A 14,622-nucleotide genomic window follows, 5' to 3' on the forward strand; every position below is an offset into this window, starting at 1 on the left:
TTATTAATTCTTGCTTATGTAGATTTCTTTATAAAGCACAAAACAGTAAAAGTTTCCAAAATTCTCAGAATTCTGAAATGAAAATTGTATTAGTTTACAAAGTATTATGGACCAGGATTATCGTTAATTCATTATCAGTTATATTTTTCAAAAAAACATGTGTAGATGGGTGTGTCCGGGTGTACCATCAAATAATTAATGTAAATATCATAAAAATTTATTAAGATTTTTATAAACATCACATTGACTTTGCATTAATTAGGATTCAAAAAAATAAATATTTAAAAAATACGCAATAAAGAATTCGCCTTTCGGAAAAAATGTGTAAATGTATCCAAGAGTAAATCATACCGTACTGTACTAATACAAAATACCTGGTTTAAAAATTGTATATACAGTGACACCTCTATAAGTGCACCCTCTATAAGTGCACACACTATATAAATTCTCTTTAAGTGCACGGTGGGCCTGGTCCCAACTTATAAGAGCTCTTAATATTTTACTCTCTATAAATGCACACCCTCTCTAAGTGCACATTCTACTATTTTTTTACTATGGTCCCAAGGAGGGTGCACTTAGAGAGGTGTCACTGTACCCTGGGTACATATTCTGACAGTACTAGAAGGATTCAATATAATCAAAATATGCTGATTTATTATTTACATGATAATCACAAGATAGTAATGATTTAATTAGTTGATGGTGTACCCAGCATCAGCTATAGTTTGCTATATAAGGAAGCCATAATAAAAATGATTTTTTTAAAGAGTCTATCATTTATAAAGAAATGTATATATACATGTATTTATTCTATACCCTCAACCTTTTTAACAAACTTACTCTTATTAAAACAAAAAAAACAAATTTACTTACTAAATGAAAAGAAAACAATAGTTGTATACAAAGAAGACTCCTTGTTTTGCAAGATAATGTGAAAGCTCAAATTTTTCAATCTCAATTAAGGTTGCTTGCTGAAACCTAGGGGTTTAGACAAGATGGCATTTCACCGAAAAGTAAAATTCTGCTGAAACTATATTAAAGTTATATTAAAAAACTGGTGAAACTTTAGAGAAAGGCGAAACTACCGAAACTTATTATAAATGCTAAAACTGCCAAAACTCTGCTAAAACTATAATAAATCTATAGTAAAATTTTGACAAAACAATTTTGAAGAGGTTTAGACAAGCAACCTTAATCTCAATACTCTCACCGCAGCCACTGGAAACGTATCTTTAGAATACCAAATATTCTGGCAATTAATATTGTTATACAAGTAGTACTCTACATGAGCCAAGCCAGCTCATGAGCTTTTAAGCTGAGCCAAGTCAAACTAAACCAAGTTGCAATTATAGGCTTGGTGCTGGCTTGGCTCAATTTATTGAAAATTAAAACTAAAGTTTCAAAACGTGATAACTTCGCCAATATTGCTCCAAATTTAATGAATTTACTACCATTCGATTCCTCTTGATGAGACGAATCTAATGGTAGTAAAATCATTAAATTTGGAGCAATATTGGCGAAGTTATCTCGTTTTGAAATTTTAGTTATAATAAATTTTATATGATTTTGAAAATGAGCTAGCTTGTGAGCTTTTGGAACAAGCCAAGCTGAGCCAAGCTGAGCTAGCCCTTGGCTTGGCTCAAGCTGGCTCATGTAGAGCTTTATATACAAGTAAATCAGATATTACAAAACGTCAAAACCAACTCTACAAACAGTTCAACAAACTGGTAAAAGCCAATCATAGATGTTGATAAATGTATATTTTTATATTTAAAGACATTTATTCTTTTTGCAAAATGGTAAATTCTTAAATAAGCAATACACATAAAAGGATAATAAATTTTTGAAATGTACTTCCAAATAATTTTTCTATGAATGTTTCCTAACTTTGAAAAGCGAATGGTATTTATAATATATAGCTAATGCAATCTTAACTTTTTATAATAATTCTAATGATTTGCATAATAAGAAAAGAGCTAGTGCAGTCCATATCTATTATTTTGCAAGGAAAACAATTTCATATTCTAAAAAGACCAAGTAATAAGTGTGTATAAGTGATTTTTAATTTCTTCTGAAAGATCATTACTTTTTTAATTGCTTCTTTTTAATTATAAATTAAATGTTTTTATATGTTTTTTAGTTTTGCACATGTACACTTTTTGACAATAGATAAAACTGAAGATTTCTTAAAGAAAGTACAAAACTAACTTATCAATGAACCCCATGATATAAAGTTAACATTTTCTTGGTCAAAAAAAAGTATTAACAACACTTATATTGGATATTGCAAAGGTAATTTTAAGCCATTCATAAGACTTTTTATTTATATTTTCACAATACTCTTTTTTTTTTAGAATTTAAAATATATACAAAAATTTCATGCTATATCTGCTGATTTGGCTTTTTCTTCATTCCAATCTATAATCAGTCTAAATGAAAAAAGTAATGGCACTAATGATTTTTCTAATTGTAAATGGCCTTCAGATCAAGATTTGATTTTTAATGAAAGTTCTTTAAATCAAGATTCAGTTTTTAATAAGAATCCCAAAACTAATCATGTTATATATTTAGAATACAACTTATATAATATAAATGGATTTGTATTTATTCTAATTAAATATAATTTGAATCATTAATATTAAATTTTATATATTGATATTTTTCTTTTATTGTAAAAATCTTATTTATTCAAGGTAAATACTTCTGAAATTGAAAAGAGCTTAGATCTAGAACTTTTTATTGGAGATAATGATAATTAAATAACCATTGAAGGCAACTCAAAACTCCTGAAAGAAGGTTCTAATCTGATAATTCAGCTTTTGCCATTTATATTCAAAATTCAAGTAGATCTTCCATCAAAGTAAGTTGTTAAATGATTATATTTCACAAATCTTGCAAATATTTAAAATTGATATACCATTTTTTAAATAGGATTGATATTTCTAAATTATCAAATATTACTGTTAGAAATGGTGTGACCATAACTTTTTTAAGAAAATTTATCAAAAGACAATATTTGTTAATCAAATAATATTATAGCTTTTTATTTGTGGATTTTGTCTATATTAATAACCAATATATATTATATTTGTACTGTACATCATTAAAATAAGAAAACGTATTATGTAATCTGCAGTATATATTTTAAAAATGTGTGTGGCATTAAATTCCTAAGCTACTTTCTTACAATTTAATTATGCCACTGTATCATATGTGATTGTATATAACTGCAGTTATTTAACAATAGCCAAAACTGTATAATGCATTTTTTTTACTCAAAAGTTCTTATTACACAACTTGAATTATTAATAAAAAGCTTTCTTCCAATTTACACAACTTTGCAGATTGTAATTTTTAAAAGTATAATGGAAATAAAAATTATGCATGATTTTTGGATTTTTAGATTCATATTCATCATCTACAGATCCTATGAAATGTAAAGGAATATTATAGCAACTATATAGTAATACCAATTTTACATAATAAAATAAAGTTCCATTTATGAGTTGTTAGTAGATTTGTATAAGGTATGAATAGGAGTTAAAACAACGTGTAATTATGTAAAAAAAAATGTGAGTGATCTTCTATGATTTTCAGATCTTTGTAATCTTAACAATAAACAATATATTTCTCAGAAATAACTTATTTTTATTACTTTATTAGTATTAACTAATATCATATTAATTTGTCATAAAGCCTGTAATTCCATCAGATTAATTTCAAAACGATTAAACTGAATTTTTTAACAATTAGTGAAAACATCTTATGAAATAATAATGTAATTTTCACTTCACTCTGGCAATATCCATTACCATAGGTATTGAAAATAATAAAGTATAAAAGAGCCCTATGTTCCTAGCACATATATGCAAAAAAACTCATTCTAAATAACTGATATTGTTAATATCTAAAAAACTTGATCCACTAATAAGCACTCTTAATAAAATTACTGTGCATCAATTTATCTAATTATGTCCAGTTTGTTATTGCTCAACTCTTCAGAAATCATGCTTTTTTTAACCTTAATCGCTGTTTTTTTATTCATTAGGCTAGTGTTATATGGTCAAATCTTAAATAAAAAATTTCTGATAAATTTTCTGCACATGTCATTAGAATCGTCAATGATTTTAATACAAAAAATAATACATTAAAGATCAAAACATTTTCAGTAAACTTACTACAGAAATTAATACTAAAATCACTAATAAACTTTTTGCAATTCTCTTTAACTGTAAAGCTTAGTAAAATTAATACTGAACTTAATACTACAGAAATCAAAAATTTTAAGGTACGTGATGTTGGCTATATCACAAAAGCACAGAAAATTTTTCAAGATTTAATAACATTAAAGAAGCTTGTCAAATGATTTTAGCAGAATTAAATCCCTAGAGAAATCCATTATGTTCAGATTTGTATTAATTGATGCTAGTATAAACAATCTCTAAAACAAAATAAATTAATATTACACAGATGCTCAAAGTCCTATTTTTCTTAATTCTGATTAATATAGTGTATTCAATGAATCTAAAGCTTCGAATCAATCATGTGAAAGCGGTAATTCTACCAGTTCTTCATCTGGTTCATTCAATTCACCTTTTGAAGAAAATGAAGCTTTGAATCAGTCACGTAATTCTACTCCATTATCCAGTTTATCCAATTCAAAATAGTAACTATTTTAAAAGAGTTTTTGACTTAAGAAAGGAAGTGGAAGAGACTAATAACTATGCATTTGAAATTGTAAAACGTGAAATTTAATATCTTATTAGGGAAAAGATTGAAAAGAGTACTGTAGAAAGTTTTTATTATAATAAAGGGAATCCAAAATTTAGCACAATGGTATCAATTATGAGATGAATAAAAAATAAAAAATTTACTAATAGTGTAATGTAAGTAATGTAAATAATAATGCGGAATAGTAAAAAGGAACTGCCATATTATGATCTAGGGACTAACGTAATTTCTTCTTTTAAATAAGATCTACTTCAATGTCTTTTATTAGTTTTATTTTTTTCTTAGCTGACTGGCCTTTTCTCATATACAGTCAAACTTTGATATAGCAAACTCTTGATATAGTGAATTTTTCAGATAACTATAATAAATTTCCCCTTACTATAATAAATTAACCAATCAAATCTCTTAATATTTTCACTATAGCCTTATAGCGAAGTTGGGATCTGAAACCTAAGGTTCGTTATAACAAGAGTTAACTGTATTACTTTGCAATAAAAAATGTTTTGATTGATTTTTAAAATGTATGTATTTTGCTAATGTAAATATAAATCTATACAGGTGTTATTCATATGATTATTAACTCTTATAATAATAAACTAAATGATTTCTAATTTATACTTTCATTTGAGAGAAATATATGATAGCGTCATTATGCATACAAACATTTTTAATCAATATAGAATTAATATTATTAAGTTTATCTTAACGGTATTATTTTAATATTATTTTGATATCATTTCAATATTAATTTAATATTGATGTGATATCAAAATGAAAGGACCCCGAACATCACATATATAACTCACATTTGAGTTTTAGCAAATTCAATCAAAATTAGGTTAAACTCATAATTTTAGAAAGAGCAAATTGATTGAAAATTAATTAATAGTCATAATTATGAGTTTTAGCAAATTGTATTGATTTTACAAAGTCATATTTTATATTTGAGCAAATTGGTACTTTTTTTTAAATTTAACTTATCCTTTGTTTTTAACTTTATAAATAATATTTTTAAAAATATTAGTTTTGGGGTCCAGGTCATATTTTGGCCAAAATTAAGTATAATTCTGACCAAAATTAAGCATAATGCGGGCCAAAAACCGTCCGTTTAGTTTCGCAACATTTTATTTTTTAATAATTATTTATTTAATTTATTATTTTTTATTAATTATTATTTTATCTATAATCTACATATTTTAATTATAAAAATTGGCAGTTTAATTTATATTAATCATTTATTTTTTTATTGATAATAAAAAAAAAGATTATTAACTCATATTTTGAGTTTTAGCAAATTAGTATAGATTTGATTTGATTTTTAGCAAATTAGGTCTATTTTAGCAGGAGCAAAAAGTACTTAAATTCATGCAGATCAGTTATGAGTTATATATGTGATATCCGGGGTCCTGAAATGAAGTATTATCATTTTGATATCATATCAATATTAAATTAATATTGAAATAATATCAAAATAATAATTAAAATGACATCGAAAGTTAAATTTAAATATGTTATTTTGATGTCATTTCTATTATTATTTTAATATCATTTTGATACTATTTTGATATTAAAATAATAATATTTTATTTTGATATCATATTGATATTAAATTAATATTGAATCAAAATGATATCAAAATGATATTGCTTGAAAACTTAAAGTTTTTGTAAAGAATTGAACAACTAAATGATTTCTATTTTATACCTTAATTTGAGATAATCTTCAATACTGTATTTAAGACATAAGGTAATATTGGTTAATAATAACTTAGATAGTGATACAAAGTAACGGAAAGAAACTGATTGATTCATTAGCTTTTTTAATCTACTGCATTATATTTTAAATAAACTTTACTAAAAATGGCCAATTTTTTGAAATATTTTTATAGACCTATATACAATGGCTTTCAAAACAATTGTGCAATTATTTTGTAAAATTTTTAAAATATATCAAGATATATTTAAGGTATTTTTGAGATTAAAATATTAAAATAATATCAAAGTTAATTATATTATAATAATAAATAATAACAAAAACATTAAAAAATTATTGTGATATTATTTTGAGTTATTTTTATAGACCTAGATACAATACAATTACAAAATAATAGCAAAAATATAATAAAAGTATTAAATGTATTTTTGTAGTATTTTAAAATTATTACAAAATCATTTCAAAAAATTGGCCATTTTTAGTAAAGAAACTTTGCATGTGACCTATGTATTTAACAATTAAAAACATTTTAATGTTATATATAAGCACAAAATATTATCATAGTCACATGTGAAAGTCTATAAATTAAGAGATATTAGATTTATTTTAGACTTATTCAAACCTATATATGCTGAAAAAAAGCCATTCATGAAAAGGCTGAAAATTTAAGATTACCAAAGGAATTAAAATTTTACATTTAATGCTGTTTATATGTTATAATAATTTTTAAATGAGAAATTTATATGAAACACTCTTGAAAGATCTTATAATACCATAACTACAAAAAATTATTATAAATATTATTTCATATTTCTTATTTTCTAGTATCATAATTATTCTTTAAAATGGATAATAACATAGATGTCATTATTTTTCAATCAAAAATTTAGACTTTAGTCAAAGCATCTTATCCAAATGTCATAAAATTAATTAATTATCATACATTCAGTTTAGTACAATATCTTAAAACTAAATGTACTGTAAAATTAAGATCAGGTCAATTCCGTTTTAAAGTTAAAAGTAGAACTTGGTCTGGATATAAAGACAAAATTATCAAATACTTTGAAGGTGCAGAAGGCGACAAAAAATTAGAAAATGCTAGAGTAATTCTAGCAAAAAAAATATATAATAAGCATTATAAGATACAGTCAACAGGACCCCGCTTACTTATAAGATAGGTCACCCCAGGCCTAAGGTAAAAATCATATATAAAATTCTTTGCAAATCCTACTATAAAAGAAAATTTTATGTTATATTGTTATGATTTTTTTCCTTTTTAGCTAATTAACCAATAGAATTTAAAAAAAAAAGTAAGGTAAAAACTATTAGTAAAGGGCTAATTTTCTACAGTGACCTTTATTATAAGTAAGCGGGATCCTCAGTCAACCCTTGTTATAATGAACCCTAGGGTCTAGACCTCAACTTCGCTATAAGGTTATAGTAAAGATTTTAAGAGATTTGATTGGTTAATTCATTATAGCGAGGGGAAATTTATTATAGTTGTCTAAAAAATTCACTATATTAAGAGTTTACTATATCAAGATTTGACTGTATTTCCAAAATTAAAAAAACTCAAAGTGATTCTATTGACTTAAATATTAGTGATTTAAATGATGATGGTCAATACAAAATTGCCTGGTTGAGTAGTGGCACCATTACCATTAAAAATAAACATTCTGAAGAAGATGAGTATTTAACAAGTCTAGGCAAATCTTTTACTATAAAAATATTATATATACACAAAATGTTAACAAATGATTTTGAAAAAAAGGCATTAAAAGATTATGGAAAAGTTTTAAAAGATAGTTGATGAATATATTAAGAGTAAAATTGAGAATTAGTAAAAGTTTACTGCTGTAGTTGCAAATTATTTTTATAGGTTATATATAAATTGCGACCATTGTAACCTTTTAATTATCAATATGTTAAATTTACTGTTATATTTTATTTCTATTTTGTTTTATAACTAACAGCTTATTTTCTCATTTTTTATAATAAAGAATCGCAAGTAAATCTTATAAATGATTTAGTTATTATATAAGTATATTCAAATATAATGTACTACAGAAATTTTTTTGAGGTAAATGGATGGGGCCAAATATTTATTAATAGAATAATAGTATTTATTAAATATAAGGTATATTTAAAAAATGCTTAGTATTTACTAATATAATACAATATTTAATAAATATTATATTGATATTTTAAATAAATACTTTAAAGTATTTTTTAAATATATTCTATTATTAAAAAATATTTAATATGTACTTTAATATATTTTATGATGGTATAATAAAATATAATATATATTATATTAAAGATGTTAAATAATAGTATAACTAAAAAAAAACTTTTTATTTACTTGCAAATTCTAGTTTGTATTTTATATTAAAGAAACCTTTTTTTTTGTAAATTTTAGCATGTTAAAAAAAAATTTTCAGATTCTAAGTTATTTATAAAAATTGATAATAAATTCTTTAAAATGTTTAAAGTTATAATTTCAGAAATTCTAAATAGTTGTATCAATGGAAAGACTTATACTCAATATTCATTGATCCAAAATGTTAGCTTAAAATGGTTTCGATTTTAATATTTAGAAATTCACATCATTAGGATTGTCCTATACATTAAAAATCCATAATATAAATTACAAAATGGGAATAGACAAATTTGATTAGCATATATAGTACTTTTATATGTGTGTTTTTGAAACGAAAATAGATTATATAATACTTTTATTGATGGCATACAATGCCCTTTTTTATATGCAGAAAGTTGATTCTAATCTTGTAATATTATTTTAACTAAAATTCATCCAGGATTTTTACAATTAAAACATTAATGCAAGGAACCTTATTACTAATAAAATTAATCCTTGCCTTCAATATCAAAAAAAAAAGAAAAAAGAAGAAAAAGGGAATAATATTGTAAATATAAAATTAAAATTTTTTGACGTTAAAACCGTCACAATTGTTCAGTATAAGAATTTATCCAAGCCATCGTTGTTTGGTTGAAATATTATTATCCCGTCGACTTTAATTAATATTCGGTTGATCGTACTCCAAAGTATCAGCAACATAAAAGCAAAGATAAGCCTTACGTTTGCTTTGTAAAACTTCCTCAACACTTGCACACTTTACTGCGTGATCATCAAACAAGAACCATCGGTCACGACTTTTGCAATACACCGTATAATGACCGGTGTTTATTTTCCCTTCATGATTAACAACAGAAAGTAAATTATATTTATAATTTGGTAAATCGTCCAGGGTTCCTCCTTTTTCAAGAACATCATGACCACGACTAGTCCACTTTGCCATATCAATTTCTTCAGGAAATTCAAACTCAGCCTCATTTTTAATAGTATTTGTTTTTGTTGAAGCGCGGTGAAATCGTTCAACAACAAATGTCAAAACTGGAGGTAATTTTTTACAAGTTGTCGTCCTCGAACATGAATTTACACTATCTTTAGCTTTTTCAGATGAGTCATCTTCATTCAGCAAGCGAATTTCACAATCTTCACACTTAAAACCAGGGAGCTGTTCCTTTTCACAATATCTATCGAGACAGTCCTCAAGACTGTTTTTGTCAACATCCATTTCACTACTATTAGATTCTTGCGAACCTTTGGTACCGTTCTTCTTCTTCTGATTGGTAACAAGCCCACGAAGGTGTAACTGCCATTCTACCATATGCTCCTCTCGATCGGAGGACATGTCACATTGAGAGCACTTTATCCGGGATTGAAAACAACCACCAAAAGTTTTGTGCATAATGCATTCACAATTCTGAATGTTGGCATTTAATTCCTGATGCTTAGTCTCGTGCGAGTCCCCATGCATTTTATTAATAGCAGCCAAGTAGAATTCATGTGCATCTTGTTCAGAATATCCGGCAAGCTCTTTAGAACTAAGCCACATAGACTGTAAGAAGCTGCATGGTGGATATGGCTTCTTCTCTCCCGAATGAAACTCTTGAAAAAGATTGTCAACTTCACAGCACATGCATCCTGAAGTACCGCATATATTCTTATTATGTTTATCCGTCATGAAGTAGTTCTTGATTATTGGGTTGTGCATGAACGTTTGTAATACAGCGTTCATGAAACACGTTGCACCCATATTAAGAAGCCCTCTCAAGCCTGAGCAAGGAAAAGGCGTCGAGTTCCTTTTGATTCTTTCTGACTCTTCTTCAGTTGGTCTCCAAGGGACATATCGTGCTCGTTTTCGTGCGGGTTCTTTTATATCGGACTCTTTCTCCTCGGCGCGGACTTCTTCATGTTTCTTGACATTATCATAGTCAATGTCATATATATAATCGCCACATCTAAAACAGAATATTTCCAATCTTTGCACATCAGTTGCAAAGGTGTGGTGGGTGTTCTTGTAATGTTTACGGGCATGACTTTCACCACGCCAGCATCCGATAAACACACAATCAAGACATGCGTGTAATCGATCTCCCTTGAGACTACATTCTGAACATTTTTGGTGCATAAGCATCTTATTTTCTCTGGGGATTCCGATTTTGTACCATCTCATGGATAGCTCTGCAATAGTCTTGAAATTGTCCAAGTAATCTGGCCGATCACCTTTATATTTTTCTAAATGTCTACACCCAACCTTTTGTGACATTTTCGGATGTGACACAGCTGCGTTTGAGACCTGAAAGGTTTCGTTAATTGCATGAGAATCCTCAGCTTTCCTTTTTATACCTTTTTTCAAAGATTTATTTTGTTTCCCTTTTACAGGTGAAATATCGTTTTGTTTTAACAACCCCGGTTCAATATTGGATGTCATCTTCACGTGATTATCAACCGTAACCATTTTTTTATCAGTATTTTGTTTCTTTTGCTTAACCTTTCGTTGTGAATTTTTGCTATTTCCTTTACTGGTCATAGCAACTTTATGATGTTAGAACTCGGCGATTCAGGATGAGTTCAGAGCTGACTGAAAGTGACGACTAATAAATAGTGTATAATCGTTTTATATTGTTCGTAATAATCGTTGAGCTTGTAGAGCGAAATATTTAGCACTAAAAGATAATTTATAATGAGATTTACTATTAAGTATACACAAAATTAACCTATTGAGTTTCGCTAAATCTTAGATTACCTTGAATATGAATAGAATAGGCCAAGATTGGTAAAGTATAATTGCAAATAAGTTTACGGTAATAATAAAAGTATAATACTTTTTGTTGAACAGTCGTAAAATGTCTCGCACCCAAACATAAAAAGCAATATTTTTAATGTCTTAAAAAACGCAGCGAAAAATGCTAGGATAAACGATGGGATAGATGATAGTGAACTGATTTGAAAAATTTATTATGATAAATTTACCATTTGGCTTAGTTACATCTTATTAGATAATTGGTGGCTTACGCATTCATACAGTATTTCATGATCCACGTCGGAGTCATCAAATTATCCATAACAGTATTAGTGTCTCACAAATTGGGTTTAAAATCAAGTCATGTGACCAAATAAAAAGTTTGTCATTAACCAAACGATCCAATCGGTCTGTTTTGTCTCTGCATTATAGATATTAGTATCGGAAACAGTTCATTTCTTGATTGATTTCATCTTAATTCGTGACACAATCTTCCCGTGACATAAAGATATTAAATATGTAAAAAAAGCTGTAAATCACGAGATTTTCAAGACCATAAATAGTAAAGGAGATCAATGGTTGTTCTAAGTGACGCGTTTTGACTATAAACTGTTTAAACTTTAATACACATGTGCAAATCTCATAAAAAAGAACCTCATTCCCTTCTTGAGAGCAATGAGACGTTCTCAAACTCTCCCTCTGAAGAAGGCACCATAGGCGAAAGAATTAAGCAAAGACCGCGAAGAAGTCGAAAACAGGCTGGAACAAAAACCTTTTTCGTGGCTTCTCAACAACAGGAGGAGCCTGAAACGGTTCAACTATTAGAAGAAAAAGAACTTCAGTTTACACACGAGGAGCAGGAGACAGTTACAGGGGAAAGCGGGGGCGAAGAAACGCAAAATAGAGAAGAAGAATTAGATGTTGTGACAACTCTTCTTGCAACGTTTAAACGTGGAAAAGTCCCTCTTAAGACTAAAATGATTGACTCGAAAAATCTTAGTCCTGTTTTAGGGGTGTCAACTCCCTCCTATTATTCCGTCTCCCGACAGATAAAAATGAATCCGGGTCGAATTCAACCTGTTCCGGTGGTCGAACGAGATATCTTAACTGGATCAGAGAGATTTTTTGAAGATAATGCCCCACAGAAAAGGAGATTCAGAGTAAGAAATATGTCTTACGATATTGCGAACTTCCATAATGATAAAGCTGAGTTTTCTTTTATTACTGAGAGACACAGCGAAGAACTTAATGAACTTGAGAGATCTATTACAAAACACTTCACTCAATGGGAATTTCAGCTAAATAGAAATAAAAACATTTTACTCTACGGATTTGGGTCGAAAGAGCACATTTTAGAACAATATCAAGCTTTCCACAGTAAAAACAAAAGTATCACTTGGAATCATTTTTACGGTAATGATGACCTATCAACTTTGGATTCTATCTACTTAATGTTGCTGGAGAATTTATTCGACTCTCAACACGTATTTTTAAATTTTGATTTGATAAGGAAGGCAGAGCTTATCCGTGATTATTTTAAAGTTACTGTTGCAAATTCAATTTTCAAAATAATTGTAAATAATTTTTTAATATATCCTTATAGTTATTGTGCAATAAATGAATAAGTAAATAATAATTTTTTTTTATTCACTTAAAATTTATTAGATCCATGATATCGATGGTCCTTTATTTGAAAATCGGGAGGCCAGAGTTGCATTAATCTTACTTAGCGACATTCCAAATATCCATTTGCTTGCTATTAGTGAGAAAGTCAGCTTCTTTTCCACATGGAGCTTTATTGAAGAAGATAAAATGAATTGGCATGCTCATGAAGTAACGAGCTATAGAGATTATAAATTGAGTCGAAGGGCTGAAGCAACTAAACATTCGGGGCCGATAGCAAACAAGAAGAAAATGGAGAAAACCTGCCAAAATTCCAAGTTAGAGAAAAACGAAGCAAAATCTGTGCTATTGTCGTTTAACACTCACCGCCGTGAAATGTTTTATATATTGGCAAATCATATTGTCGATGCCAAAAGAAGAAGGGGTCGTACAACCTGGAACAGCATGAATTTAAATAAATTCTTTAACTATTGCAGTGAAAGTTTGATTTGTCATGAATGGAAAATTTTTAATCTTTACTTAGAGGACTATTATAGACATGGAATTTTTGTTCTGAATAAAACCCGCTCAGGAGAAACCGAAATCACTATTCCAATGCCCTTACCTGATATCAGAGCAATGTTATTAGATAAAGAGATTTTCGGATATCTTTTAAAATAATTAATTTCTTTTCATTATTATAAATAATTAGTTGGTTACTATAGGCTCAACTGGCTGATAATCTAAAGATCCTCATTTGTGTAATATAATAAAATATAATAAAAATCCGATAAAAATGTTTTAAATTTTTCAACTCATGCTGTAGTTGTACAGTCAAATTTAATAGCCTTTTTGTTGTTTGAGAACAATATTTGGAAGACCTTAAGAAGCTATACTAATATCCAATTTTTATCATTTTAAAATGACTTCTTCTCTTGTAATAAAGTTTTAACAAGAACTCTTTACATTCAACATAAGTATATCCAATGCTCATCAAAATATATTTCTTCAGTTTAAATTCAAGCAAATTATATGAGCACCCTCTTTCCATCAGTCAACAAAATTTGGTTTAGACAATACTATTTGATTTTTTAAAAAAAAGAGAGAATTTCAAGTATAGTTTTGTTGTTTTGCGAAATTATTAGTTTACCAAAAACTTTGGGTGGAATATTTGCAAAATATTCAGCCAGTTTGAAATTTTAGCATACATTGATGATCTATGTCTCAGCCAGATTATCTCAATGATGAAATTTTTTTTTCGTTTGATAATGATCGACTATAAACATTAGTGGTTACATATAAAGTTAGAAATTTTAGTTGATACCGGTATAAATTCCTAAATCATTCCAAATCTGAATTTTTCTTTGTAAATAACGAGGCTCGGAAAGTTGTGGAATTATTTGCATTTTGAAAAAAAAAAAACTTTCTTAGTGCAGCACTGCAGCTAGTGTTTTATTCTCGCAAA

The 14,622-nt window shown here is 27.6% G+C and overlaps 2 protein-coding genes across 2 annotated transcripts; one reads left to right on the forward strand and one right to left on the reverse strand.

The window, feature by feature from the left end:
- Window positions 1–9,010: 9,010 nt before the first annotated feature.
- On the reverse strand, window positions 9,011–11,740 carry OCT59_011374 (uncharacterized protein). Its single transcript, XM_025334347.2, has 2 exons — window positions 11,559–11,740; window positions 9,011–11,478 (listed from the first exon to the last, which is right to left on the reverse strand). Exon 2 carries the CDS (start codon window positions 11,340–11,342, stop codon window positions 9,480–9,482), a length of 1,863 nt encoding a protein of 620 aa, XP_025177718.1. The 5' UTR covers window positions 11,343–11,478; window positions 11,559–11,740; the 3' UTR covers window positions 9,011–9,479.
- A 3-nt stretch (window positions 11,741–11,743) lies between these two features.
- Window positions 11,744–13,971, forward strand: OCT59_011375 (uncharacterized protein). The gene is made up of 2 exons (XM_066136459.1): window positions 11,744–13,129; window positions 13,221–13,971. Exons 1-2 carry the CDS (start codon window positions 12,185–12,187, stop codon window positions 13,836–13,838), a joined length of 1,563 nt encoding a protein of 520 aa, XP_066001078.1. The 5' UTR covers window positions 11,744–12,184; the 3' UTR covers window positions 13,839–13,971.
- Window positions 13,972–14,622: the final 651 nt, after the last annotated feature.

The sequence above is a fragment of the Rhizophagus irregularis genome, chromosome 19, assembly GCF_026210795.1.
Source record: "Rhizophagus irregularis chromosome 19, complete sequence".
Lineage (NCBI taxonomy): Eukaryota > Fungi > Glomeromycota > Glomeromycetes > Glomerales > Glomeraceae > Rhizophagus > Rhizophagus irregularis.